Source organism: Aulonocara sp. 'chitande type north' Nkhata Bay, linkage group LG8, assembly GCF_057382095.1.
Source record: "Aulonocara sp. 'chitande type north' Nkhata Bay isolate Kocher_YH1m ecotype deep benthic linkage group LG8, A_spYH_male_GT1.1, whole genome shotgun sequence".
Classification (NCBI taxonomy): domain Eukaryota; kingdom Metazoa; phylum Chordata; class Actinopteri; order Cichliformes; family Cichlidae; genus Aulonocara; species Aulonocara sp. 'chitande type north' Nkhata Bay.
In genome coordinates, this window is record NC_141351.1 from 12432023 (window position 1) to 12459659 (window position 27637).

The 27637-nt window shown below is 45.6% G+C and overlaps 1 protein-coding gene across 1 annotated transcript; it reads right to left on the reverse strand.

The window, feature by feature from the left end:
* Positions 1-26781, reverse strand: LOC147323335 (uncharacterized). The gene is made up of 5 exons (XM_086304893.1): positions 26307-26781; positions 2571-2804; positions 2315-2402; positions 1948-2170; positions 1-969 (listed from the first exon to the last, which is right to left on the reverse strand). The coding sequence occupies exons 1-5, from the start codon at positions 26779-26781 to the stop codon at positions 817-819; spliced, it is 1173 nt and encodes a 390-aa protein (XP_086161019.1). The 3' UTR covers positions 1-816.
* Positions 26782-27637: the final 856 nt, after the last annotated feature.

The following is a 27637-nucleotide window of genomic DNA, read 5'->3' on the forward strand; positions in this document are numbered from 1 at the left end:
TGTATTTAACTACTATATAATATAAACATGAATTAACCATTAAATAAATATCATACTATAATAAATATACAAGTGACAAAAAAGTGATGCGAAATGAAAGTGATCAAAGACATTCAAATAATAATATCATGTTGAATAACACAATGTTTCAGTAAGGAAGGCCAGAAATAAAACAAATAGATACTTATCAAGCTGTTTGAAGCATTAAGGAGTCAACAAGTACTTAGCCTTTTTGCTTTTTACAAATTATAATAAAATATACAGGTGACTCTAAGATCCAATAAGTTGGACTGTGACTTAATAATATAAATGGAATAGTGTTTTTATTAATTGTTTTAAGTGATATGGAATCTCTTGGAGCCACAAATTGCTGTGTCTTTGCTCGCTTAGAATGAGCCCTAAACAAATACAGAAACTAGTTAAATATCAAGTTGTGACTAATTACAAAAATCAAACATAGTCAAGTGAACAAGTGAAGCATTAATGGGAAAAGAAAGCAACATCAAGAAGCTCCTCATCAGTTTAACATGGATGTCCAGGTTTCTGGTTCATGTCCAATAAATAATTCATAAGCCATTTTTCAGGAAATAAAAAAAAAAACTAACAACAAAGGAAAAACAATGAATACTTTTTTAAATTCCATGTGATATAATCAAGAACAGTTTATGCACAGAAAACAATTCCTGTAAAAAATGGTGAAAAGCCAGATCGCTCATTAAGTTTCGTTGTGTGCAGTAACTGGAATACAATTCCAAAAAAACACAAAACAAAAAACAAGTCATTGCCATTGTATGGTCAACTCTGTGTGAGTTTTTACTAACTGAAGTCGCTTTCACTGTCGTACTGGTAGTAAGGGTTATCGTAGCCTTGGCTCTGAGCGTGTGGTTTGATCTGGGGTCGTTTCACAGCGTAGAGGTTGTTCTGACGTTGAGCCTGGGAGTTTGTGTTATTTTGGTCACTATATAACTCCTGCAGAGGGAAAACAATACAATTACTTTCACAGTGAAATGAACAACAAACGACATAAAAACGAAAAGCTTCATAAAATCAGGGAGAAATGCAAATCGAAGCCTACATCTCTATGGACACACAGAGACATACTGTCACAATCCTGGGTCTTTTGACCCAGCGTTTTGAGTTTTAGTTTATGGTTTATGTTTAAGCCCTTCAGGTTTTCTAGTTCATTTTTTATCATGCCTAGGTTGTTATAGTTTGTTATTAGATTCCCCTTGTGTCTTCCACCCCTGTTAAGTCTCCCTTGCCCTTCATGTGTTTCATGTCTGTGTCTTACGTTGTCAAGTTCAGGTTGTGATGTCTGCGACTTATGTTTCTTGTTTTATTTTGAAGAGATCTTGTGTTCCTGTGTTCATCGCGTTTAGTTTTACTCTTTCCCTGCAAGTTCATTATGTTCATGTGGGTTGTGCTGTTTTGATCTTTATAGTTATTATTTCCCTTAGGCTTAGTTCTTGTAATATGGCTTCACTGTGTTCCATGTTGTGTCTACTGTGCCTTTCTGTACCATGTTTCAGGTTCCTATGTTCTGTCTCCCCAGTTGCTGTTAAGTTTACATGTTTAGAGTTCAGTCAGTGTGTTTCCTGTTTTATTTTGAAGGTCTCATGTCAGTGTTTCTGGTTTTGCTTCCCTTGTCTTGTCCAGTCTGATTACTCCCAGCTGTGCTCTCCTTCTGTGTCTCAGTTCCTCGTTATCCCTCAGTGTATTTAAGCCCTGTGTTTCTCTTTGTCAGTGTCGTACTCTCCCTCATAGCTGTATGAGTTGCCATGTGGTTTCATGTATGATTTATTTGTAGTTTTCCCAGTTTAGTTTTGTTCTTTGTTTCCTTTCCAAGCCAGCAATAAAGCAGTGTTTTGAGTTCACTTTTGTCTCGGTGAGTTTTGCGTTTGGATCCTTCTCTTGCCTGCACACAGCTGAAACATGACACATACTCACCAAGCTGTTGTCCACAAAGACAGGGCTTTGTCGACTGTTTGAAGTTATCTCCAGGTTGGTTATGCTGATGGTGGTGGTGGAGTTGGTGGCTCGTGGGAGTTTGGGCGCACCATTGGAAAAAATTGGCAGGGTAATGAACCCTTTAAATGTGAATGAATCCTGGTTAATGTGTGGGTTTTCTATATCTCCATCTTTGCCGGTTTTGGAGATTTTCTTTGAGGATCTGATAACAAAATGGTAAAAAAGCATTACAGTTTACTATTACAGTGTTCATCAGGCATTTGCAAACTTTTACATTTAAAATTTGTAATAAAGATGTGGATAAATTAATGTTTAAAGTGAGTGGATGGGTTGGTGGGAAACTTACATGGTAAGGATTATTGGTAGAAGGATGAGGGATATGAGCAGCAGTCCCCCAAGAACAGAGCCCACAATTACCAGAATGAGCTGCCAGTCTAATAAAACACAACAAAGATTTAAGTCCTTAACTAATTTAAGTCCTTAACTGAATTCCCCATTGGTAGAAAATCTATTTTAGTATTTGTTGTCAATACTCATTAGGGGTTTTTTTTCTCAAAAATTATGTTTCAGCTTTCACTTTTAAAAACATACAGTATACTCACTTTCTGGGGCGTCCGTTAATGCAGCTGTAGGATCTGGTGAAGTAGATGGGGCGTCCGTTACTGCAGCTGTAGGATCTGGTGAAGTAGATGGGGCGTCCGTTACTGCAGATGTAGGACCTGGTGAAGTATCTGGGGCGTCCGTTACTGCAGCTGTAGGACCTGGTGAAGTAGCTGGGGCGTCCGTTACTGCAGCTGTAGGACCTGGTGAAGTAGCTGGGGCGTCCGTTACTGCAGCTGTAGGACCTGGTGAAGTATCTGGGGCGTCTGTTACTGCAGCTGTAGGATCTGGTGAAGTAGCTGAATCTGGTGAAGTAGCTGGGGCATCTGTTACTGCAGCTGTAGGATCTGGTGAAGTAGCTGGGGCGTCTGTTACTGCAGCTGTAGGATCTGGTGAAGTAGCTGGGGCGTCTGTTACTGCAGCTGTAGGATCTGGTGAAGTAGCTGGGGCGTCTGTTACTGCAGCTGTAGGACCTGGTGAAGAAGCTGGGGCATCCGTTACTGCAGGTGTAGGATCTGGTGATGTAGCTGGGGCGTCCGTTACTGCAGCTGTAGGACCTGGTGAAGTAGCTGGGGCATCCGTTACTGCAACTGTAGGATCTGGTGAAGTAGCTGGGGCATCTGTTACTGCAGCTGTAGGATCTGGTGAAGTAGCTGGGTCGTCCGTTACTGCAGCTGTAGGACCTGGTGAAGTAGCTGGGGCGTCTGTTACTGCAGCTGTAGGACCTGGTGAAGTAGCTGGGGCGTCTGATACTGCAGCTGTAGGATCTGGTGAAGTAGCTGAATCTGGTGAAGTAGCTGGGGCGTCCGTTAATGCAGTTGTAGGATCTGGTGAAGTAGCTGGGGCGTCCGTTACTGCAGATGTAGGACCTGGTGAAGTATCTGGGGCGTCCGTTACTGCAGCTGTAGGACCTGGTGAAGTAGCTGGGGCGTCCGTTACTGCAGCTGTAGGACCTGGTGAAGTATCTGGGGCGTCTGTTACTGCAGCAGTAGGATCTGGTGAAGTAGCTGAATCTGGTGAAGTAGCTGGGGCATCTGTTACTGCAGCTGTAGGATCTGGTGAAGTAGCTGGGGCGTCTGTTACTGCAGCTGTAGGATCTGGTGAAGTAGCTGGGGCGTCTGTTACTGCAGCTGTAGGACCTGGTGAAGAAGCTGGGGCATCCGTTACTGCAGCTGTAGGATCTGGTGATGTAGCTGGGGCGTCCGTTACTGCAGCTGTAGGACCTGGTGAAGTAGCTGGGGCATCCGTTACTGCAACTGTAGGATCTGGTGAAGTAGCTGGGGCATCCGTTACTGCAGCTGTAAGACCTGGTGAAGTAGCTGGGGCGTCTGTTACTGCAGCTGTAGGATCTGGTGAAATAGCTGGGGCGTCCGTTAATGCAGCTGTAGGATCTGGTGAAGTAGATGGGGCGTCCGTTACTGCAGCTGTAGGATCTGGTGAAGTAGATGGGGCGTCCGTTACTGCAGATGTAGGACCTGGTGAAGTATCTGGGGCGTCCGTTACTGCAGCTGTAGGACCTGGTGAAGTAGCTGGGGCGTCCGTTACTGCAGCTGTAGGACCTGGTGAAGTAGCTGGGGCGTCCGTTACTGCAGCTGTAGGACCTGGTGAAGTATCTGGGGCGTCTGTTACTGCAGCTGTAGGATCTGGTGAAGTAGCTGAATCTGGTGAAGTAGCTGGGGCATCTGTTACTGCAGCTGTAGGATCTGGTGAAGTAGCTGGGGCGTCTGTTACTGCAGCTGTAGGATCTGGTGAAGTAGCTGGGGCGTCTGTTACTGCAGCTGTAGGACCTGGTGAAGAAGCTGGGGCATCCGTTACTGCAGCTGTAGGATCTGGTGATGTAGCTGGGGCGTCCGTTACTGCAACTGTAGGACCTGGTGAAGTAGCTGGGGCATCCGTTACTGCAACTGTAGGATCTGGTGAAGTAGCTGGGGCATCCGTTACTGCAGCTGTAAGACCTGGTGAAGTAGCTGGGGCGTCTGTTACTGCAGCTGTAGGATCTGGTGAAGTAGCTGGGGCGTCCGTTAATGCAGCTGTAGGATCTGGTGAAGTAGATGGGGCGTCCGTTACTGCAGCTGTAGGATCTGGTGAAGTAGATGGGGCGTCCGTTACTGCAGATGTAGGACCTGGTGAAGTATCTGGGGCGTCCGTTACTGCAGCTGTAGGACCTGGTGAAGTAGCTGGGGCGTCCGTTACTGCAGCTGTAGGATCTGGTGAAGTAGCTGAATCTGGTGAAGTAGCTGGGGCATCTGTTACTGCAGCTGTAGGATCTGGTGAAGTAGCTGGGGCGTCTGTTACTGCAGCTGTAGGATCTGGTGAAGTAGCTGGGTCGTCTGTTACTGCAGCTGTAGGACCTGGTGAAGTAGCTGGGGCGTCCGTTACTGCAGCTGTAGGATCTGGTGAAGTAGCTGGGGCGTCTGTTACTGCAGCTGTAGGACCTGGTGAAGTAGCTGGGGTGTCTGATACTGCAGCTGTAGGATCTGGTGAAGTAGCTGGGGCGTCTGTTACTGCAGCTGTAGGATCTGGTGAAGTAGCTGGGGCGTCTGTTACTGCAGCTGTAGGACCTGGTGAAGAAGCTGGGGCATCCGTTACTGCAGCTGTAGGATCTGGTGATGTAGCTGGGGCGTCCGTTACTGCAGCTGTAGGACCTGGTGAAGTAGCTGGGGCATCCGTTACTGCAACTGTAGGATCTGGTGAAGTAGCTGGGGCATCCGTTACTGCAGCTGTAAGACCTGGTGAAGTAGCTGGGGCGTCTGTTACTGCAGCTGTAGGATCTGGTGAAGTAGCTGGGGCGTCCGTTAATGCAGCTGTAGGATCTGGTGAAGTAGATGGGGCGTCCGTTACTGCAGCTGTAGGATCTGGTGAAGTAGATGGGGCGTCCGTTACTGCAGCTGTAGGACCTGGTGAAGTAGCTGGGGCGTCCGTTACTGCAGCTGTAGGACCTGGTGAAGTATCTGGGGCGTCTGTTACTGCAGCTGTAGGATCTGGTGAAGTAGCTGAATCTGGTGAAGTAGCTGGGGCATCTGTTACTGCAGCTGTAGGATCTGGTGAAGTAGCTGGGGCGTCTGTTACTGCAGCTGTAGGATCTGGTGAAGTAGCTGGGGCGTCTGTTACTGCAGCTGTAGGACCTGGTGAAGAAGCTGGGGCATCCGTTACTGCAGCTGTAGGATCTGGTGATGTAGCTGGGGCGTCCGTTACTGCAACTGTAGGACCTGGTGAAGTAGCTGGGGCATCCGTTACTGCAACTGTAGGATCTGGTGAAGTAGCTGGGGCATCCGTTACTGCAGCTGTAAGACCTGGTGAAGTAGCTGGGGCGTCTGTTACTGCAGCTGTAGGATCTGGTGAAGTAGCTGGGGCGTCCGTTAATGCAGCTGTAGGATCTGGTGAAGTAGATGGGGCGTCCGTTACTGCAGCTGTAGGATCTGGTGAAGTAGATGGGGCGTCCGTTACTGCAGATGTAGGACCTGGTGAAGTATCTGGGGCGTCCGTTACTGCAGCTGTAGGACCTGGTGAAGTAGCTGGGGCGTCCGTTACTGCAGCTGTAGGACCTGGTGAAGTAGCTGGGGCGTCCGTTACTGCAGCTGTAGGACCTGGTGAAGTATCTGGGGCGTCTGTTACTGCAGCTGTAGGATCTGGTGAAGTAGCTGAATCTGGTGAAGTAGCTGGGGCATCTGTTACTGCAGCTGTAGGATCTGGTGAAGTAGCTGGGGCGTCTGTTACTGCAGCTGTAGGATCTGGTGAAGTAGCTGGGGCGTCTGTTACTGCAGCTGTAGGATCTGGTGAAGTAGCTGGGGCGTCCGTTAATGCAGCTGTAGGATCTGGTGAAGTAGATGGGGCGTCCGTTACTGCAGCTGTAGGATCTGGTGAAGTAGCTGGGTCGTCCGTTACTGCAGCTGTAGGACCTGGTGAAGTAGCTGGGGCGTCCGTTACTGCAGCTGTAGGATCTGGTGAAGTAGCTGGGGCGTCTGTTACTGCAGCTGTAGGACCTGGTGAAGTAGCTGGGGCGTCTGATACTGCAGCTGTAGGATCTGGTGAAGTAGCTGAATCTGGTGAAGTAGCTGGGGCGTCCGTTACTGCAGCTGTAGGATCTGGTGAAGTAGCTGGGGCGTCTGTTATTGCAGCTGTAGGGGCGTCTGTTACTGCAGCAGTAGGATCTGGTGAAGTAGCTGGGGCGTCTGTTACTGCAGCTGTAGGATCTGGTGGAGTAGCTGGGGCGTCTGTTACTGCAGCTGTAGGATCTGGTGAAGTAGCTGGGGCATCAGTTACTGCAGCTGTAGGATCTGGTGAAGTAGCTTGGGCGTCTGTTACTGAAGCTGTAGGATCTGGTGAAGTAGCTTGGGCGTCTGTTACTGAAGCTGTAGGATCTGGTGAAGTAGCTGGGGCATCTGTTACTGCAGCTGTAGGGGCGTCTGTTACTGCAGCTGTAGGATCTGGTGAAGTAGCTGGGGCATCTGTTACTGCAGCTGTAGGATCTGGTGAAGAAGCTGGGGCGTCTGTTACTGCAGCTGTAGGATGTGGTGAAGTAGCTATTGCATCCGTTACTGCAGGTGTAGGATCTGGTGAAGTAGCTTGGGCATCTGTTACTGCAGCTGTAGGATCTGGTGAAGAAGCTGGGGCGTCTGTTACTGCAGCTGTAGGATCTGGTGAAGAAGCTGGGGCGTCTGTTACTGCAGCTGTAGGATCTGGTGAAGAAGCTGGGGCATCTGTTACTGCAGCTGTAGGATCTGGTGAAGTAGCTGGGGCGTCTGTTACTGCATTTGTAGGATTGGGTGAAGTAACTGGGGCCTCTGTTACTGCAGCTGTAGGATCTGGTGAAGTAGCTGGGGCGTCTGTTACTGCAGCTGTAGAATCTGGTGAAGTAGCTTGGGCATCTGTTAGTGCAGCTGTAGGATCTGGTGAAGTAGCTGGGGCCTCTGTTACTGCAGCTGTAGGGGCGTCTGTTAATGCAGCTGTAGGATCTGGTGAAGTAGCTGGGGCGTCTGTTACTGCAGCTGTAGGATCTGGTGATGTAGCTGGGGCGTCAGTTACTGCAGCTGTAGGATCTGGTGATGTAGCTGGGGCATCAGTTACTGCAGCTGTAGGATCGGGTGAAGTAGCTATGGCGTCTGTTACTGCAGCTGTAGGATTGGGTGAAGTAGCTATGGCGTCTGTTACTGCAGCTGTAGGATCTGGTGAAGTTCCTGGGGCGTCTGTTACTGCATTTGTAGGATCTGGTGAAGAAGCTGGGGCGTCTGTTACTGCAGCTGTAGGATCTGGTGAAGTAGCTGGGACGTCTGTTACTGCAGCTGTAGGATCTGGTGAAGTAGCTGGCGCGTCTGTTACTGCAGCTGTAGGATCGGGTGAAGTAGCTGGGGCGTCTGTTACTGCAGCTGTAGGATCTGGTGAAGTAGCTGGTGTGTCAGTTACTGCTGCTGTAGGATCTGGTGAAGTAGCTGGGGCGTCTGTTACTGCAGCTGTAGGATCTGGTGAAGTAGCTGGGGCGTCTGTTACTGCAGCTGTAGGATCTGGTGAAGAAGCTGGGGCGTCTGTTACTGCAGCTGTAGGATGTGGTGAAGTAGCTATGGCATCCGTTACTGCAGCTGTAGGATCTGGTGAAGTAGCTTGGGCATCTGTTACTGCAGCTGTAGGATCTGGTGAAGAAGCTGGGGCGTCTGTTACTGCAGCTGTAGGATCTGGTGAAGTAGGTGGGACGTCTGTTACTGCAGCTGTAGGATCTGGTGAAGTAGCTGGGGCCTCTGTTACTGCAGCTGTAGGATCTGGTGAAGTAGCTGGGGCGTCTGTTACTGCAGCTGTAGGATCTGGTGAAGTACCTGGGGCGTCTGTTACTGCAGGTGTAGGATCTGTTGAAGTAGCTGGGACGTCTGTTACTGCAGCTGTAGGATCTGGTGAAGTAGCTGGGGCGTCTGTTACTGCAGCTGTAGGATCTGGTGATGTAGATGGGGCCTCTGTTACTGCAGCTGTAGGATCTGGTGAAGTAGCTGGGGCGTCTGTTACTGTAGCTGTAGGATCTGGTGAAGTAGCTGGGGCGTCTGTTATTGCAGCTGTAGGGGCGTCTGTTACTGAAGCTGTAGGATCTGGTGAAGTAGCTGGGGCGTCTGTTATTGCAGCTGTAGGATCTGGTGAAGTAGCTGGGGCCTCTGTTACTGCAGGTGTAGGATCTGGTGATGTAGCTGGGGCGTCTGTTACTGCAGCTGTAGGATCTGGTGATGTAGCTGGGGCGTCTGTTACTGCAGCTGTAGGATCTGGTGAAGTAGCTGGGGCGTCTGTTACTGCAGCTGTAGGATCTGGTGAAGTAGCTGGGGCGTCAGTTACTGCAGCTGTAGGATCTGGTGAAGTTGCTTGGGCGTCTGTTACTGCATTTGTAGGATCGGGTGAAGTAGCTGGGGCGTCTGTTACTGCAGCTGTAGGATCTGGTGAAGTAGCTGGGGCGTCTGTTACTGCAGCTGTAGGAGCTGGTGAAGAAGCCTGGGCGTCTGTTACTGCAGCTGTAGGATCTGGTGAAGTACCTGGGGCGTCTGTTACTGCAGCAGTAGGATCTGGTGAAGTAGCTGGGGGGTCTGTTACTGCAGCTGTAGGATCTGGTGAAGTAGCTGGGGCGTCTGTTACTGCAGCTGTAGGATCTGGTGAAGTAGCTGGGGCGTCTGTTACTGCAGCTGTAGGATCTGGTGAAGTAGCTGGGGCGTCTGTTACTGCAGCTGTAGGATCTGGTGAAGTAGCTGGGGCGTCTGTTACTGAAGCTGTAGGATCTGGTGAAGTAGCTGGGGCCTCTGTTACTGCAGCTGTAGGATCTGGTGAAGAAGCTGGGGCGTCTGTTACTGCACTTGTAGGATCTGGTGAAGCAGCTGGGGCGTCTGTTACTGCAGGTGTAGGATCAGATGTAAATGCAATTATTAGTATATGATAACGTGTAAGTGTTTAGATTCAGCTAATTCTCAAATTACATGTATCATTATAATGTATCATAGATAATGAGATAAGTGTTTATTGGGGTTTTTTGTTGTTGTTGTATTTTAAACCTATTTGGTGAAGCCGCAAGGTGCAAGTTATAAGTATTATTATAAACAAAAGCATAATAAAAAAAATAACAACAACCAAAAATATGTGTATATTTTAAATGAAATTTCATGAAGTTTTAAATCATTAATTAGTTTTACATCCAGCATATTTCATGTACCCAAAGGTAAAGAAGTCCCTACCAACAAATATTTTCAGATTGCTCTGGCACAGTATATACTGATTGAATAAAACAAAGCGAAGTCCAACTGTTCACTGTAAAAAGTCTTTGATTGTATGTTTTTTTTTCTGAGAAGCTGCAACCACACAATAGCCAATCCACTGGTTTCACACGAACTTGTGACTGTCACACTGTCTACACTGTGCAACGAACCTGCCTTGACACATTAAGTGTTTCATGGAAAAAGATTTTAAAAGTCAGTTTATTGATGTATTTGTAATTAAGTATCAAATTAAAAGAATGACTTTTTTTTGTATTTGTAAATTGTAAAAACTAATAAAAATTAAATAATAAAAATCAAAACTAATTTTGTAATGAAGAAAAGAAAGTAAAAAAAAGCCCCAGGATTGACACAGATTCTGCACTGATACCATACAATTTGCTTAATTTAGCTTTCACACATAAAAAGAAGTAACCTGGCTGCAGAGTGCATTGGTAAGGGAATGTAGTGTAGCAACAGGGTCATAAGATAAGGTTAGACTTTTGACAGAAAGCACTAGTCAAATACTTAGATCTGCTTGTGCGTGTGATAAATGGTTGCAAGGGAAAACCTGAAGCAGGTGTGAAAGTTATACCTTTATTGTTAACACATAATACACGCTCATTTATTTTTCCCCCCAAAATAAATTATTTGATTATTAAAAAATAAAGTTTTTATGTCAAATAGCATTCTTTACTTTTAAGCCATTAAAATGTTTTTACTTTTTATGCTTAAAAAACGCCATCTGGTGGTGGGCCAGTGCGTGTGTGTGAGCGCGAGCGCGCACCCGCGCTGTGCGAGCTTGTGCACGCGCCTGTGTCTGGGCCTGTGCTTGTCTGTGTGTGTGTGTGTGTGTGAAAATGTGTTAAACAAGAGTAAAAGTGCTTAGTTAAACTTGTGCTTTTGTAACGTTCAGTATGGCGAGACATACAGGTTGCATGCCTTGTTGCAAAACTTTATTTCAATTTTCAATCCGAAAAAGGAAAATGAGAATCAAAGTCTGAGTCGCAAAAAACTCTCGCGATCTCTCAAGCATAAGCTCACTGCGGCAGCAAAAACCCCTAGGTAAACAAGCAGGGAGACCTCCTGAAAAAACCCTCCGTTTTTCTCCAAAAACTTGATACTTGATTACTTGATAGGGACCCCTCTATTCCCAAAACTTATATTCAATAACAGGACAAAAACCCCTGAAAAAATCCTTAGTCTTTTTTCACAAATTCGGCTCCCACCCAATCCTTAGGCAATCAAGCAGGAAACCTCCTGAAAAAACCCACGGTATTTTTATCCAAAACATGCGCAACAAAAAAACCCTAGAATAACTTGTTAGGGAACCCTCTATTCCCAAAACATATATTCGATAACAGGGCAAAAACTCCTGAAAAAATCCTTAGTCTTTTTTCTTCAAACCAGCCCTCTTACTAGCTCCGTCTCAAATTCAGCGCACAGCCTAAGTTTTCCCTCGCTCCTACTCGCACCGAGCCGCAGCCAGCGCACAATTTTTTCCCTTGTTACTCTCGCTGTATCTGATCCTTAATGATTTGGGCTATTCGTTCGGACTTTGCGCCGGAGGCCAACTCCGCTTCCGAGGCATGCCTAACTTCGCCCCGCTGCCAATCACATAACAAAGGGGCGGCTCCCCTCGCACCCCGGTTAGCCAATCGGATACAGGTCCAATTTTTAGGACCTCCCGCTGAGGTTAAGATTGGCACAGCGCTCCCAGAAGACGTCTGACTTCTATGGCGTTATTTTTGTGCCACTATTCTGAGCGCAGAATAGTGGCACAAAAGTTTGCAGGTGCAAGTGTTGTATTTTGAGGAGAAATTTGTTTTGAGCGAAGAAAAGCTGAATTTGAGTGAACAAAATTCATTCCTGCGTGCAAAAAATGTATTTCAGTGTTTGCTACTATCCACACACACACACAATAGCAGCCCCTTTCGCTCAGTTTTTGCATTGGTGCTCGCTCGCAATGTGATACTTGCGCTCTCAACATTTCTGCCTGTGCGCACTCAACTCCAGGCACGTGCAGAGGGGGGGGGGGGGGCTAGAGGGGCTTGAGCACCCGCCCCTTTCCTGATGGGTGCCCAAAGTGCCCTTTTGTTGAGGCAACTTTTTTAAAAAAAAATTATTTTTTTTTTTATGTGTGTGTGCGTGCGTGCGGAGTCCTGTCTGTGCCCCTCAACAATAATATTTAACTATTAATCACAGTTTTGCTAAATAAAAGGATCTGGCTTGCATCAGTCACATGATCACATTTAACCAATGATCGCCCTTGACGGCAGAACGCGCTGGTTACGAGCCAGGAACGAGCTCACAAAGAGCACGCGCATTTTTAGCGGTCCGGAGCTGTAGGAGAAACACAAATTAATTCAGAGACACAGACTGATGTGACAAAACCAGTAAGTAGGTCTACAGCGTAGTGTGTAGCACCCAGGAGTATTAGCTTATTACGTACACGTTGGTAAGTTGTCTTGTGGCAACTGACGAACTGAAACAAACGAGCGTGCTGTGTGTGCAACAGCGTGACAAACATTACCTGTCCTTTTATTAACTACACAAGTAGTGCTGGTGATAGCTGCTGGCTAACTGGGTAAGGCTGTAGCTCTGTCCACCGTTTTAGGGAACATATTTAGTTTTAAAGTATTTAGAAACATATTTAGTTTTAAAGTAAGTTTCCGGGCTTTTCTTGCCTTTCTGGAGGTACTATATTTCACTAAAAAACGATCTAATATGCATGTCCACATAATAATAATTTTAATTATAATATATTAAAAAACACACACTGTATTTTAAAGAACATACATTAAGAAGCAGATTATATTAGATTTATATTTTAAATAAGACAAAATTTGGATTTTACAGCAGTAAAATTATTGTATCTCTACAGTTTAAAAATGTAATAAGCTTTGCCCCTGCACAGAGTGGATAGTGAAACAAATGGAATCATCATAATGACATTATTTCATATTTATTTCTTCCTCCTCCTCATTGCTTTATTATTGTAGCTCTAGTAATAAATAATAATGTAAGGATTCTGGATCAGCACCATGATGCCCATAGTATATACAGTATTCTGAAGAAGGTCTAAAATGTCCCTGTGTGTGCTTGCATGTGTGTGTTTTATTTAGATGGATTTAAAAAAAAAATATTACTCATGATATAACATTGTCCAGACATGCCTGGTAAGGACATGAGGAGGAAACAGTAGGAGCTGTGTGAGGCTACTAAAGGCAGGGCTACAACATTTTTCTGTCATCATTTTATTATAGATTAAGTGCAAGAGTTGTTAGGTGTGGATAATTAGATTATAGTTTATTGCAATAGCAAGTTGTGCCTTGTTCTCACATAGCAAGTGGAGAGTGATATATGAAATGATGGAAGGAAGAAGAGAAGCAAAGAGTGAATCACAGGCAGAGCCTAAATTATTTCTCACAGTTTTTTGTTGCCTTATGGTTCCAAGCGCTGTCACCAATCTTTGGATTTTGTTATTTTCTCATGACACTTGTTTAATCAGCTACCATCTCTCCTATGGACTTTTTAATGTCTACAATCTCAGATCAACACAGCCCTGCCCTTCCCATGTTAGACTTTTGATGAATGTGTGTTGTTGTTATTCAGCCTGGTTCAATGTGCCCCTTTTTAACTTTGAGCACCCGCCCCTTTAAACCTCTCTGCACGGCCCTGCTCAACTCCTTCTCTACACCATTATATTTGTGCCACAAAACCAGCCAATCACAGACTTGGATGCAAAAAAATCTGATTGGCTGTTCTGGTCTCCAATCAGCTTGAAATGACGAAATGTAATAGGAACACAGAGTGGCGGAGTTTGAAATATTACTCTTTCTGGGTCACAAAATAAACTTTTAAGATATTTTCATGCAAGAATGGTGCTGTGTAAACTTCAAATATCTGCTCGATTCATCAAGACATCACATATTTGCATAAGTGCTCTAACGTTTTCAGAGATGCCTGTTACCCACCAGCTGACCGGGTGGTCACTTGGGTTAAACATAATATATAAGGCTGAACTGACAAAAAAATCACAGACCAGGTGTTATAGGAAAAACCATAAAGTCTTTGAACTAAAACAAACGCTGTTGTAACAGTGATGTACACTGTCTTGTTGATATATATGTATGATTTGTATCACCTTCATGTTTCCAAACCGATATCATGAGCAGCAGCTTTCACAGCTGTGGCTCCAGCAAACATCAGCTGATACTAGAAATTAATTTTAAATAAATTACAACAACAGCTTATCAAGCTTGAACGTGCTGCTGTTGTTGTTTTGCGCAATATCCGCTTGTTTCCTGTTTCTGGCGCAAAGTGGGAGATAAACAAACAAGAGAGACGATCAGCTGATCATTGATTAGTTTCATGATTGAAGTAGCAACAGGAGAGAGAGGGAGAGAGAATGAGGGGAGAAGCGGCAGCTGTGCAGCGTAAAGAAAAAATAACTCCAGCTTTGTGTCTTTTTTTCATTCTAGCTGAAGTACGGGACTAATCGCGTTCCTTTTCCCCTTAATACGGATGTATTGTATTTGGTCCAGCCCAGAGTTGATCATGACGAATTGGCTAATCCACCACCTTCCATTGTTTATACCGTTACAAAAACAAACAAACATAAAAATGAAAAATCACCATCGGCCCATCAGGCAAATGCCCGATATGCCCAATGGCCGGTTCCAGTCCAGCTGTGCGGTCAGCTGGTGGGTAACAGGCATCTCCAAAAACGTTAGAGCACTTATGGAAATATGTGATTTCTTGATGAACCGAGCAGGTATTCGAAGTTTACACAGCTACATTCTCGCATGAAAATATCTTAAAAGGGGTAGCGGTCACGTCCGGTTGGGGGCTCTGTTGGCTCTCAGGTGACTGTTTCCTCGCGGCTGCGTGCAGCGGGGCTAGGGGAGGGTCTGTGCTGACGGACGTGGGTTACTGACCTGGCAACCTGGCTGCCCCTGGGTGGGTCCGGGATGGGCGTGAGGTTCTGGGGGCGCTCCATCTCTGGGCTGGGGCCCGGGCCGGGCCTCGGGGGCTTGGGTCCTGGTTGGTGTGTTGCCGGGGTTGTGGGCGGGTGGGTGCATGGGGGCCCGGCCCTGGAGCAGGGTGCCGCCGGTGCGTCGAGCCGCCTGGGGGGCTCTTCAACTGGTGGGGGGGATGGTCACATCTTGCAGGAGCTTTCTTCTCTTCAGGAACTCTCTGCAGGAGGGGGAGATACAGGAGAGGTGGAGGAAGATCTAAGCCTGGGCGTTTACCGTCTTATGTAGTCTGGAAGATGTGTGGATGGTGGGGTGGGTGCAGTTTTCTCTGTGGTGGGGTTGGGTGGACTGTCCAGGGCTCTGTGGAGCCGGAGGGCGCTACTGCACTGGGCCCCGGTCTGATGGGCCTGGGCCCCCCTTCCCTGGCGGGTCGCGAAGGGTGGGAGTGCCTACTGGGGTCAGCGGGGGAGCTGGCCCCAGGGAGGGGTTACCTGCCCCTCCCTTCCTTCCCTCCCCATCTCCAGCTGCCTCCCTCTTCCCGCTCCTCCACAACCACCCACACATGCAGGGCCTTGGAGTGGGGGTATGTCACCAGGGTGCAGAGGAGGCTACCCCCCCCCCCCCCTGTCCCCTTCTGGCTGCCTCTGCCTCAATTTTATCCCACAACTTAGACATTCACATTATTCACACTCTCATTACACATACATATAGGATCTTGGGGGTGGGCACAATCACGGAGTCCAAATTACCATCAGGGTGTATACCTCACCCCTGACGTCGTTGCCCACCTCTCAATTTTAAATACACTTAGTCATTGAGGGCTAGCAGGAGGGACTATGCGCTTACCTGCTGCTCCTTGGCAGGTAGCTCCATGCCCTCCTGGGTTTTAATTGCACCTTAGAACACATATGCATCAACACTACAATGAGCGGGTGGAGGGAGGTTTGGAGTCTTCTCCCACCCCCGTTCTCTGCGGCCTGCTGGAGCGGGAGGGCTAGTAGGAGGAGTTGGCCGTCCGACTGCGGTCTGGGGTGTGGGGCCTCCCTGCTGCTGCGGAGTCGGGGCGGTCTGCCTCTCCCCACCGCAGGGAAAAGGGTAACACCACCTGGGTCTGGGTGCAATTCCCCCCTCCAGGGGCAAGGGTACCTAGACCCGGTTTGTAGAGTACGCTTGGGCAGTGTGATTGTGTGTACAGCGTCTCTTTATGTCTGTCTCCACGTTGGTTGAGTGTGGAGTGAGTGCATATGAGAGCATGAGGGTGGGAATGGATGTTTGTGTCTGTGTGTGCCTGTATGTCTGTGTCTATATGTCAGGTTGGGTATCAGACGCCACCTCTCTGGGGACACCTCAGGCCCTCCAAGGTTTGGAGGCCTATCTCCACCCACCACCACTTCCCCTGCCGGTGGCAGACTCCCTCAGGTGTCGGTGTGTTGGTGGTTCTTTGTGTCTGGGGGTGGGCGTCCGGGTACACACCGGCTCACTCCTTGGCGGCCGCTTGTCGGGGCCTGGGGCCTTGGGCTCGCTCGGGCCCCTTTGGAGGTGGGGTGCCCCCGGCCTCTCGGCCTGGGGCTCGGTCACTCAGGCACAGCTGGGGGCCGGCGGAGCTCACGGGCGCGTCACTGCAACTCCCCCTGACTTCTGCTCCGCGGCTGCTGGGCGAGCCCTCATCTGGGACTCTCCTCAGCTCTTACTGGAACAGTGGCGCGGCTGCCCCTCTGTTGGTCTTCCATGGTCTCTTGTGTTCTGGGGGCCTCTGGATGTCTGGAGTTTTGATCTCCTCCATACCCGCTTCACACCCTGGAGGACGGGGCTGTGGCCCCCCCACACTCCCTAGCAGATCATTACATGGAGAAACCTTTGGAATGCAAGCATGCTGATCCACACAGGTATGCACACATGGGTATTCACAGACGCGGACTAAAGCTTTCTTGGCTGCTGCCTCAAAGCACACTGTGCGCTGTCTATCTTGCGTGCTGCACAATATCGTTTATTATTTAGTAAATATTGATATCTATGACTAGCTAGTTTATTGTGATGGTGCTTTGTTTTCTCTATTATTATGTTGCTCTTTGTTGTTTGCTGTCTCCTCTGTTTGTTTTTTTTGTTTGTTTTTTTTTTTTCTCCATACAGGTGACCCAGGAGTTCTTTTTTTTTTTCTCTCTCTTCCCCCCCCCTTCTCACCGTCTCTTCTCCCCTTTGGTTTTCTTTCTTTCTCTCCCCCTCTTTCTCTCATTCATTCCCCCTGTCCTATTTATTAAAAAAAAAAAAAAAAAAAAAGACAAAGGATGAACTGAAGCTCTGCCATCACGTAATGTCGCATACTGCTGTTTCTGATGTCATTTAAAAAAAAAAGAAAAAAAAAAAAAAGAAAATATCTTAAAAGTTTATTTTGTGACCCAGAAAGAGTAATATTTCAAACTCCGCCACTCTGTGTTCCTCCGCCACTGCCTCGATTGAGTTTTGGATGAAATAGATTCTGGGATATTGCATATCGTCATTTCGAGCTGATTGGAGACCAGAACAGCCAATCAGATTTTTTTGCATCCAAGTCTGTGATTGGTTGGTTTTGTGCCACAAATATAACGGTGTAGAGAAAGAGTTGAGCGCGCACAGCAGAAATGTTGAGAGCGCGAGCAACACATTGCGAGTGAGCGCCAATGCAAAAACTGAGCGAGAGGGGCTTCTATTGTGTGTGTGTATGGATAATAGCAAACACTGAAATACATTTTTTGCACGCAGGAATGAATTTTGTTCACTCAAATTCAGCTTTTCTTCACTCAAAACAAATTTCTCCACAAAATACAACACTTGCACCTGCAAACTTTTTTACGTGCGCTCAGAATAGTGGCACAAAAATAACTCCATAGAAGTCAGGCGTCTTCTGGGAGCGCTGTGCCAGTCTTAACCTCAGCAGCAGATCATAAAAATGGGACCTGTATCCGATTGGCTAACTGGGGTGCGATCAGATACAGCGAGAGTAACAAGGGAAAAAATTGCGCGCTGGCTGCGGCTCGGTGCGAGTAGGAGCGAGGGAAAACTTAGGCTGTGCGCTGAATTTGAGACGGAGCTAGTAAGAGGGCTGGTTTGAAGAAAAAAGACTAAGGATTTTTTCAGGAGTTTTTGCCCCTGTTATCTTTTTTTTTTTTTTTGCTTGTCCCGTTCGGCTCTTTTGCCATCAGAATTATTGTCTAAAGGTGAAGAAAGATGCCCAACAGATTTACTTTACCAAATTGACCATCCCAGCCTTGCCGTAATGGTCCATTTGATTCACCCTTTTATTGTTTATTTTACTTTCTCTTGCTGAATACGGGACAGACTTGACTGGGGGAAAGAAGGGGAGAAAGAAAGAGGGAAAGAAAAACAGCTGAGAAGAGGGATGGGGGAGAAGGGCAAAAAACAAAAACCAACAGAATGAGCAGAGAAAAAAATGCATATATCGATCACCTTGATCACCTGTTGAGAAACAAAAAAGAAAACAAGCAGAAGAAAACAAGAGTAATAGAATAAACAACATCACAATGATATATGGGAATATGACAGTAAATACTAAATATTAAACATTATTGTGCAGCACATAAGATCAACAGAACACAGTGTGCTTTGAGGTAGGAGCCAAAAAGGGTGTAGTTTGTGGGTGTGATCACCCGTGTGTACACCTGTGAGCATGGACACGCTTGTTTTTTTTAAAAGGTTCCTTCATGTAATGATCTGCTAGAGGGTGTGGGGAGCCACAGCCCCGTCCTCCAGGGCATGAAGCAGGTATGGAGGAGATGAAAACTCCAGACATCCAGAGGCCCCCAGAACACAAGAGACCAAGGAAGACCAACAGAGGGGCAGCCGTGCCACTGTCCCGGAAAGAGCTGAGGAGAGTCCCAGATGAGGGGTCACTCAGCAGCCGTGGAGCAGAAGCCAGGGGAGGTTGCAGTGACGCGCCCGTGAGCTCCGCCGGCAGCCAGCTGTGCCTGAGTGACCGAGCCCCAGGCCGAGAGGCTGGGGGCACCCCACCTCCGAAGTGGCCCGAGCGAGCTCCAGGCTCCAGGCCCTGATAAGCAGCCGCCAAGGAGTAAGCCGGTGTGTACCTGGACGCCCACCCCCGGACACAAAGAACCACCAACACACCGATGTCTGAGGGAGTCCGCCACCGGCAGGGGAAGTGGTGGTAGGGGGAGATAGGCCTCCAAATCTTGGACGGCCTGAGATGTCCCCAGAGAGGTGGCGTCTGATACCCAACCTGATATATAGACATAGACATACAGGCACACACAGATACAAACATCCATTCCCACCCTCATGCTCTCATACGCACTTACTCCACACTCAACCAACGTGGAGACAGACATAAAGAGACGCTGTACACACAATCACACTCCCCAAGCGTACTCTACGAACCGGGTCTAGGTACCCTTGCCCCTGTAGGGGGGAACTGCACCCAGACCTGGGTGGTGTTACCCTTTTCCCTGCGGTGGGGAGAAGCAGACCGCCCCGACTCCGCAGCAGCAGGAAGGCCCCACACTCCAGACCCCAGTCGGATGGCCAACTCCTCCTCCTAGCCCCCCGCTCCAGCAGGCCGCAGAGAACGGGGGTGAGAGAAGACTCCAAACCTCCCTCCACCCGCTCATTGTCGTGTTGATGTATGTGTGTTCTAAGGTGCATTTAAAACCCAGGAGGGCATGGAGCTACCTGCCAGAGAGCAGCAGGTAAGTGCATGGTCCCTCCTGCTAGCCCTCAATGTCTACGTGTATTTAAAATTGAGAGGTGGGCAACGACGCCAGGGGTGAGGTGTACACCCTGATGGTAATTTGGATTCCGTGTATCGTGCCCACCCCCAAGATCCTATATGTATGTGTAATGAGAGTGTGAGTAATGTGAATGTCTAAGTTGTGGGATAAAATTGAGGCAGAGGCAGCCAGAAGGGGACGGGGGGGGGGGGGGGAAAGCCTCCTCTGCACCCTGGTGACACACCCCTACTCCACAGCCCTGCATGTGTGGGTGGTTGTGGTGGAGCGGGAAGAGGAAGGCAGCTGGAGATGGGGAGGGAAGGAAGGGAGGGGCAAGTGACCCCTCCCTGGGGCCAGCTCCCCCGCTGACCCCAGTAGGCACCCCCATACTCCGCGACCCGCCAGGCAAAGGGGGCCCAGGCCCATCCAGACCAGGGCCCAGTGCAGTAGCGCCGCCCGGCCCCACAGAGCCTGGGACAGTCCACCCAACCCCACCACAGAGAAAACTGCACCCACCCCACAATCCACTCATCTTCCAGACTACATAAGACAATAGACGCCCAGGCTGAGATCTTCCTCCACCTCTCCTGTATCTCCCCCTCCTGCAGAGAGAGTTCCTGAAGAGAGGAAAGCTCCTGCAAGATGTGACAACCTCCCCCACCAGTTGAAGAGCCCCCCAGGTGGCTCGACGCACCGGCGGCACCCTGCGCCAGGGCTGGGCCCCCATGCACCCACCCGCCCACAACCCCGGCAACACACCAACCAGGACCCAAGCCCCCGAGGCCCGGCCAGGGCCCCAGCCCAGAGACGGAGCGCCCCCAGAACCTCACGCCCATCCCGGACCCACCCAGGGGCAGCCAGCCAGTCAGTAACCCACGTCCGTCAGCACAGACCCTCCCCTAGCCCCGCTGCACGCAGCCACGAGGAAACCGTCACCTAAGAGCCAACAGAGCCCCTAATTGGCCATGACCGCTACCCCGGGTTGAGCCCCCCAAGGAAGATGCCTCCGGGGAACCCCAAGACGCCCTAAGCCTGTCCCTACTCCCACACCAATCACAACAGTGAAGGCGGGACCAAACTATGACCCCCCACCCCCACTAGGTGATGGAGCTGATCAAAGGAGCCCAGAGCAATTGATCTGATGTGGTGGCAGAGGCTGTATCAAGACTAATGTAATCTAATAGATAATTTCTATATTGGTTAGAATTAAGATTATTTTTTATTTTTCCAGTTCATGAGGACTGTTTTCTTGGCTATGCATAGGGCAGTGAAAACCATATGGGCTATATTCTTTTCTGAAGTGACATTATCTAAGCTGCCCAACAAACACACTAAGGGGGAAGTTGTAATGTTACATTTCAGACACTTTGATAAGTCTTCACATATCTCGCGCCAAAACTTCTGAACTGGTGGACAGAACCAAAGAGCGTGGATATAATTGTCCGGTGAATTGGTTTGGCAGTGTGAGCAGTTGTTGGTAGACGTAAAGCCCATCTTGAACATCCGATGACCTGTATAGTGCACTCTATGTAATATTTTGTATTGAATTAATTGAAGACTGGGATTTCTAATTAGATGAAAGGTTTTTAAGCAAATCTGAGACCAGAAGTTTTGGTCTAAGTTAACTGATAAATCCGCTTCCCATTTTGCAATAGGAAGTGATATTGATTCATCTGTTTTAGAAAGCGTTCTGTATATTTTGGATAGTAATTTGGGGGTTTTAAGAGTAAGAAATTGAACCACACTTGGTGGTGTTTGTAATTCAACTTGACCCGGTTTAAATTTCTTTTTTACTATGGATTTAATTTGTTGATATTCTAAAAATCTTTTCTTGTTGATCCCATATTGTGTAACTAGTCTATCAAATAAAATAAATTCTGTTCCTTCTAGTATATGTTCTAAATATTTGATTCCTTTACCACTCCAATCTGAAAAGTTTATCATATTATTGTTTTGTAATATGTCAGGGTTGTTCCAGATAGGTGTACGTTTGCATGGGATTAATGAAGACTTTTCCCCTGTTATCGAATATAAGTTTTGGGAATAGAGGGTTCCCTAACAAGTTATTCTAGGGTTTTTTTGTTGCACGTGTTTTGGATAAAAATACAGAGGGTTTTTTCAGGAGGTTTCCTGCTTGATTGCCTAAGGGTTGGGTGGGAGCCGCAGGGCGCTGAATTTGTGAAAAAATACTAAGGATTTTTTCAGGGGTTTTTGCCCTGTTATTGAATATACGTTTTGGGAATAGAGGGGTCCCTATCAAGTAATTCTAGGGGGATTTGTTGTGCATTTTTGGAGAAAGACAGAGGGTTTTTTTCAGGAGGTCTCCCTGCTTGTTTGCCTAGGGGTTTTTGCTGGAAGCCACAGTGAGCTTATGCTTGGGGGATTGCGAGAGTTTTTTGCATCTCAGACTTTGATTCTCATTTTCCTTTTTTGGATTAAACAAATGCAAATAAATTGAAATAAAGTTTTCCAACGAGGCATGCAACCTGTATGTCTCGCCATACTGAAAGTTACAAAAGCACAAGTTTAACTAAGCACTTTTGCTCTGGTTTAACACATTTTCACACACACACACACACACACAGACGAGTACGGGCCCAGACACAGGCACGGGGGTGCGCGCGCACACACGCACTGACCCACCACCAGATGGCGTTTTTTAAGCATAAAAAATAAAAACTTTTTAATTAAAAATAAACTTGATAAAAATAAAGAATGCTATTTGATATAAAAACTTTATTTTTTAATAATCAAATAATTTATTTTGGGCGGGAAAAATTAATGAGCTATGAACTAGCATATTTTGATGAATATCATAATTCTATGGCTACCATATGTTTTATTACTTCCTTTATTGGGGCCACAAATCACTCTGTTTGACATAAGGGGTATAATATCCCTCCTGACATTTAACGCACATCACTGGTAGCTTTCCATTTTTCTACTACAAATATAATAGTGGTTTAGGAATGAGTACAAATATAAAATCTTAACCTAAATAATGGTTTTATCACTATTTATGAAAAGCATTTAAAGACTTGACCTGTGTTAAACAGTTTAGCTGTAATTGCAGCTCAATCTGATTCACATAAAAAACACAAGTTGAAAATGTGTGGTTTTAAAGTTTATGCAATAGGAACAGACTACTTACCCAAAAGGGCTACAAGTATCCAAAGGATAGACAGGCGTATGAATTTTTGAGCCATTGGAAAAAAAAAAAAACAAAAATCACCGTAAACACAGAAAAGACGTCCAATGAAGGTTAGGAGTGCTCAAGTCCTTAGTTCTCAAAATCTTTGTACGGTTAGAATTCAATTGCCCTTCACAGGCAGTTTTAATCGTTAGTCACTCTTCCTCCTTTGGACAGTGCTAAAGTACAGGTCCCACCCAAAGAAGATAACCTAAGGGTTCACTTTTCAAGCCATTTATCTATTTATCAATTTTCCATGACATAGAGTATTTCAGTTATCATTTAAAAGTTGTTAAAAAAAAAAATGTGTCAATGATCTAATGCAATATGAAAACCATCCCAAGCCTTTATATTTACATTTCAAGAAGAAGGAAATTACCATTAACCACTCTTTTCTTGTTTAGCCGCACATTTTTACATGTTGATTTTTTTAAGTCTCTTTACTTTGCATAGTTCTCTGAAGTAAGAGTGTGTTTAAGTAATGTTCTTTAAATCTAAGGCTTACTTGAAATTGCATGGTTCCTTCTATGGTTAGGCCATATATAACTATAAATTAAACCTTTCCTCATTCTAACTTAAAAATCCCTTCTCAAAACTATACATGATCTAGATTCATTAATCACTAGTCGGGTAAGGAATATGTGTATATCAAATTATATCGAAACTCTAATCCCAGAACTGAAATGTGGAAAATCTACTTAATAAATAAAGAGGGAGCTTTAGAAGTTATTACAATTGTACACGGTAAAACACATCACACTAACTATAAGGGATGTCACATTGTTCAACTGTACATGGCCAATAAAACAGGGTGGGGAGAAAGATAACATGAACTTTGATTTGTAGACATCACAAGATATGTGATAAGATGATCTATGTGCAAACAGCTGAGAAAATAGAAAAAACTATTTTAAAAAGACTTTTAAAAAGTTTTCCCATTAAGATCCAAAGTACCTTAAGTTGACCTTTATCACAACTGCAAATCTGAATCAAGTTGTGTACACCACTTCACCATTACCATGAATGTCAATGCTAAAACATAGCCTAAAGATAAAAATACATAGTACTGTGCAAAAATCTTGAGCCAGTCCTCATTTCGTTATATTAAAGAAAATTTGGAAATAGCTGCAGTCATTTTCTGAAACGTGCAAACATACATGGAAATTAAGCATAGAAGCCAAAAATAGCTTCAACAATACCTTCAAGCATGAAAGTCAATATTTGGCACAACCACCTTTATTCTTCTACAATACCTGTATTAGAACAACAAACAAAAACTATTATCAAAGTACATGAAACGCTTTCCCAAGATTAGCAACAGATTGTGATTATGTGCTGGCTATAACAGCTCTGGATGGTGAGCAGTTAGAGCCTGTGGTGAGACTCGATGCGCTTGGTACTCCTGATACTAGTGGTGTGCGATACTGCATATTTTGGTATCGATCCGATACCAAGTAAATTCGGGCCAGTATCGCCAATACCAATACTGATACGATAATTTTCAATAAATAAGGTGGATGCCTCATTGAATTGCTAAATCGCAATTAATTTTCATGACCTTAAGTGTCTTTTGTGATGTTTCCTTTGGTATTATTAATTAGTTAAAACCCAGGACATAATTAGGAGAAATAATTTGTCTGTATTTGGGAAAATCAGTAAAGATATTGCAATAAAAACACAGAACTTCTTGAAAACAGTTGACTACTGTTTTGTAGGCATCCAAAGTTTAAATAAACACATCTCCCAAAGCCTCGTCAGGTAAGTTGTAATACAGTTTTGTAGTAAAGATAAGGTAGATCTTTAGAGTTATAATACAATTTTAAAACTAAGGATATTTCATCTCTATTTTTTACATTTTAGTTAGTTTTCCAAGTTCACCAAAGTGTTTTAGTTTCTTTGTTTTTTCAAAAGTCTAATTTTTCTTTTTAATTCAGTTGATTAAAATGTTTTTTTTTTTTACGTGTTATAATTATTGTAAACTAGAATGATCTTGGTAAATTCTAACTATTGTACATCAGTCCTGGCATCCTCTTTATGTGCAGAAGACCTTTTCAGTCCAGTTCTTTTGTAATTTGTCAAACAGTAAATGGATCAGCTGACGAGCCAGGTGAATCACTCAGATCTTGAGTAATGTCTTTCCTGGATTTTTTCCCTACTTCTTAAGGACATGACATTCAGGTACTATTCATCTGCAGTATTTTTTCTCTCTCGTTTATTATCCATGTGACCAGTTTCCTTCGATTTTTTTTTAGAACATACTGTACACCATATTGAGATACAGTGGTGTGAAAAGTGTTTGCCTCATTTCCAAGTCTTCTGTATGTTCGTCACACTTAAATGTTTCAGATCATTAAGCAAATTAAAATATTAGACAAAGATAACACACATAAACACGAAATGCAGTTTTTCTAAATGAAGATCTTTATGATTAAGGGGAAAGAAAACCAAATCCAAACCTACAGTGCCTTGTATGAAAAAGTGATTGCCCCCTAAACATAATGACTGGTTACGCCATCAAGTTATTACAATTGTACACGGTAAAACACATCACACTAACTATAAGGGATGTCACATTGTTCAACTGTACATGGCCAATAAAACAGGGTGGGGAGAAAGATAACATGAACTTTGATTTGTAGACATCACAAGATATGTGATAAGATGATCTATGTGCAAACAGCTGAGAAAATAGAAAAAACTATTTTAAAAAGACTTTTAAAAAGTTTTCCCATTAAGATCCAAAGTACCTTAAGTTGACCTTTATCACAACTGCAAATCTGAATCAAGTTGTGTACACCACTTCACCATTACCATGAATGTCAATGCTAAAACATAGCCTAAAGATAAAAATACATAGTACTGTGCAAAAATCTTGAGCCAGTCCTCATTTCGTTATATTAAAGAAAATTTGGAAATAGCTGCAGTCATTTTCTGAAACGTGCAAACATACATGGAAATTAAGCATAGAAGCCAAAAATAGCTTCAACAATACCTTCAAGCATGAAAGTCAATATTTGGCACAACCACCTTTATTCTTCTACAATACCTGTATTAGAACAACAAACAAAAACTATTATCAAAGTACATGAAACGCTTTCCCAAGATTAGCAACAGATTGTGATTATGTGCTGGCTATAACAGCTCTGGATGGTGAGCAGTTAGAGCCTGTGGTGAGACTCGATGCGCTTGGTACTCCTGATACTAGTGGTGTGCGATACTGCATATTTTGGTATCGATCCGATACCAAGTAAATTCGGGCCAGTATCGCCAATACCAATACTGATACGATAATTTTCAATAAATAAGGTGGATGCCTCATTGAATTGCTAAATCGCAATTAATTTTCATGACCTTAAGTGTCTTTTGTGATGTTTCCTTTGGTATTATTAATTAGTTAAAACCCAGGACATAATTAGGAGAAATAATTTATTTATAATTAAATAAAAAAAATGTTTTATTATTGTGGCGGCTTCTGGTCTGCGATGCCGCTGCAGGTGAGATGGACTCACCTTCACTGCATCTACAATGATGCCTCGCCGGCTTAAAACCTGTGCGCTGCTTGTGCTGTTGTTATTTTTGGTGTTGATGTGTACAGCTGGCAGCAGGAGGGCTGCAGCCATTGAATGTAGGCTACTGTTACAGCAACCGTGTGGACAGTGCGCGGCTCGGGGTGAGCCGGAGGCTGGCGCGCCAGCGGGACCTGTCAAGCTGGAGACGAAGGTCGAGGTGCGCGGGGGTCCTGTCACGCCTGAGGGCGGCGCGCTGTCCACTTCGGCACGCAGGCTGCATGGTCCTGCGTGCCGGCCGTCTGCCCAGCTGCCTATGAGCCCCAGCTCACTTCCACGCCTGCTGCGTCGCCGCTGCTGCTTGCCATATGGGTGGCCATCAGGCCAGCTCCTGGGCTTCCGCTGGAGGCGCGGGCGACCGCCAGAGTGGACACTTCCCCGTCGCTGGGCTGGGGCATGGGGTGCCGATGGTCCAGGCCGATTCCCTCGCCTGCTCGCGGGGTGAGGTGAAGCGAGCGATGGGAGTATGTGGTAGGGCATGTTCTGCGATGCCGCTGCAGGTTTGGTGGTGGTGATGTGTACGGCTGCCAGCGGGAGAGCTGAAGCCATTGAATGTACTGTTACAGCAACCGTGTGATTATTGTAAGAATAAATGATGCTGCAAAGCATGAAAATGCCATCGGGTCTGCTGTGGTGGCACTTTTTTTTTCTTTTTTAAATCTTAAGTGCACACAAACCAGTAAACAAATTAAAACAAATACTGTTGATAAACGAATACAAAAATTACAATTAAAATTCTCAACAACAAAAACCAAAAAATATAATAAACATGTAAACAACTTCACAACCCCCAAAGTGTCTAAATTACGTGACATGTCAGTGCAACACCGAAACATAAGAGTGGGGGAGATGGAGCAAAGTGTGCCTGCTCTCCGCTGACAAAGGAGCGGTGAGTCCAGCGACCTGGTTGTTTCGTTTTTGCCAAAAGCACAGCATTGTAAATGAGCAGAACTCAAAGTAAAGAATTGATATCACCAGGCTAGTATCGATCCGATACCGATGCCGACTTGGGATCGATCCGCCCACCACTACCTGATACGATATATGACACAGAGTCATTGTATTGCAAGGGAATCCGCACGTATGGCATGGAGAGCTATGTGGAAGTAAGATTTTTTCAGTGTAATTGCTGGAAATGGCTCCATCATCTGTAATTATTATTAAAGAAATCTTCAGGACTAGTCCTCTAATTTTCATGAATATCTTTTTTGGATGTTGGCTGACTTTTGCTTCATTCTCTGTCAGCATGATCCCACACTGCTTCAATAATGTTGAGCTTCAAACCATAGAGCCTTCTTTAATTCATTTTAGTGTCAGTTGATTTCCAGGGTTTATTTTTTTATTTCACTTTAGTTTTTACAATATATTTTTATTATATTGTATTGTTTTATTGTTGGATTGTTTT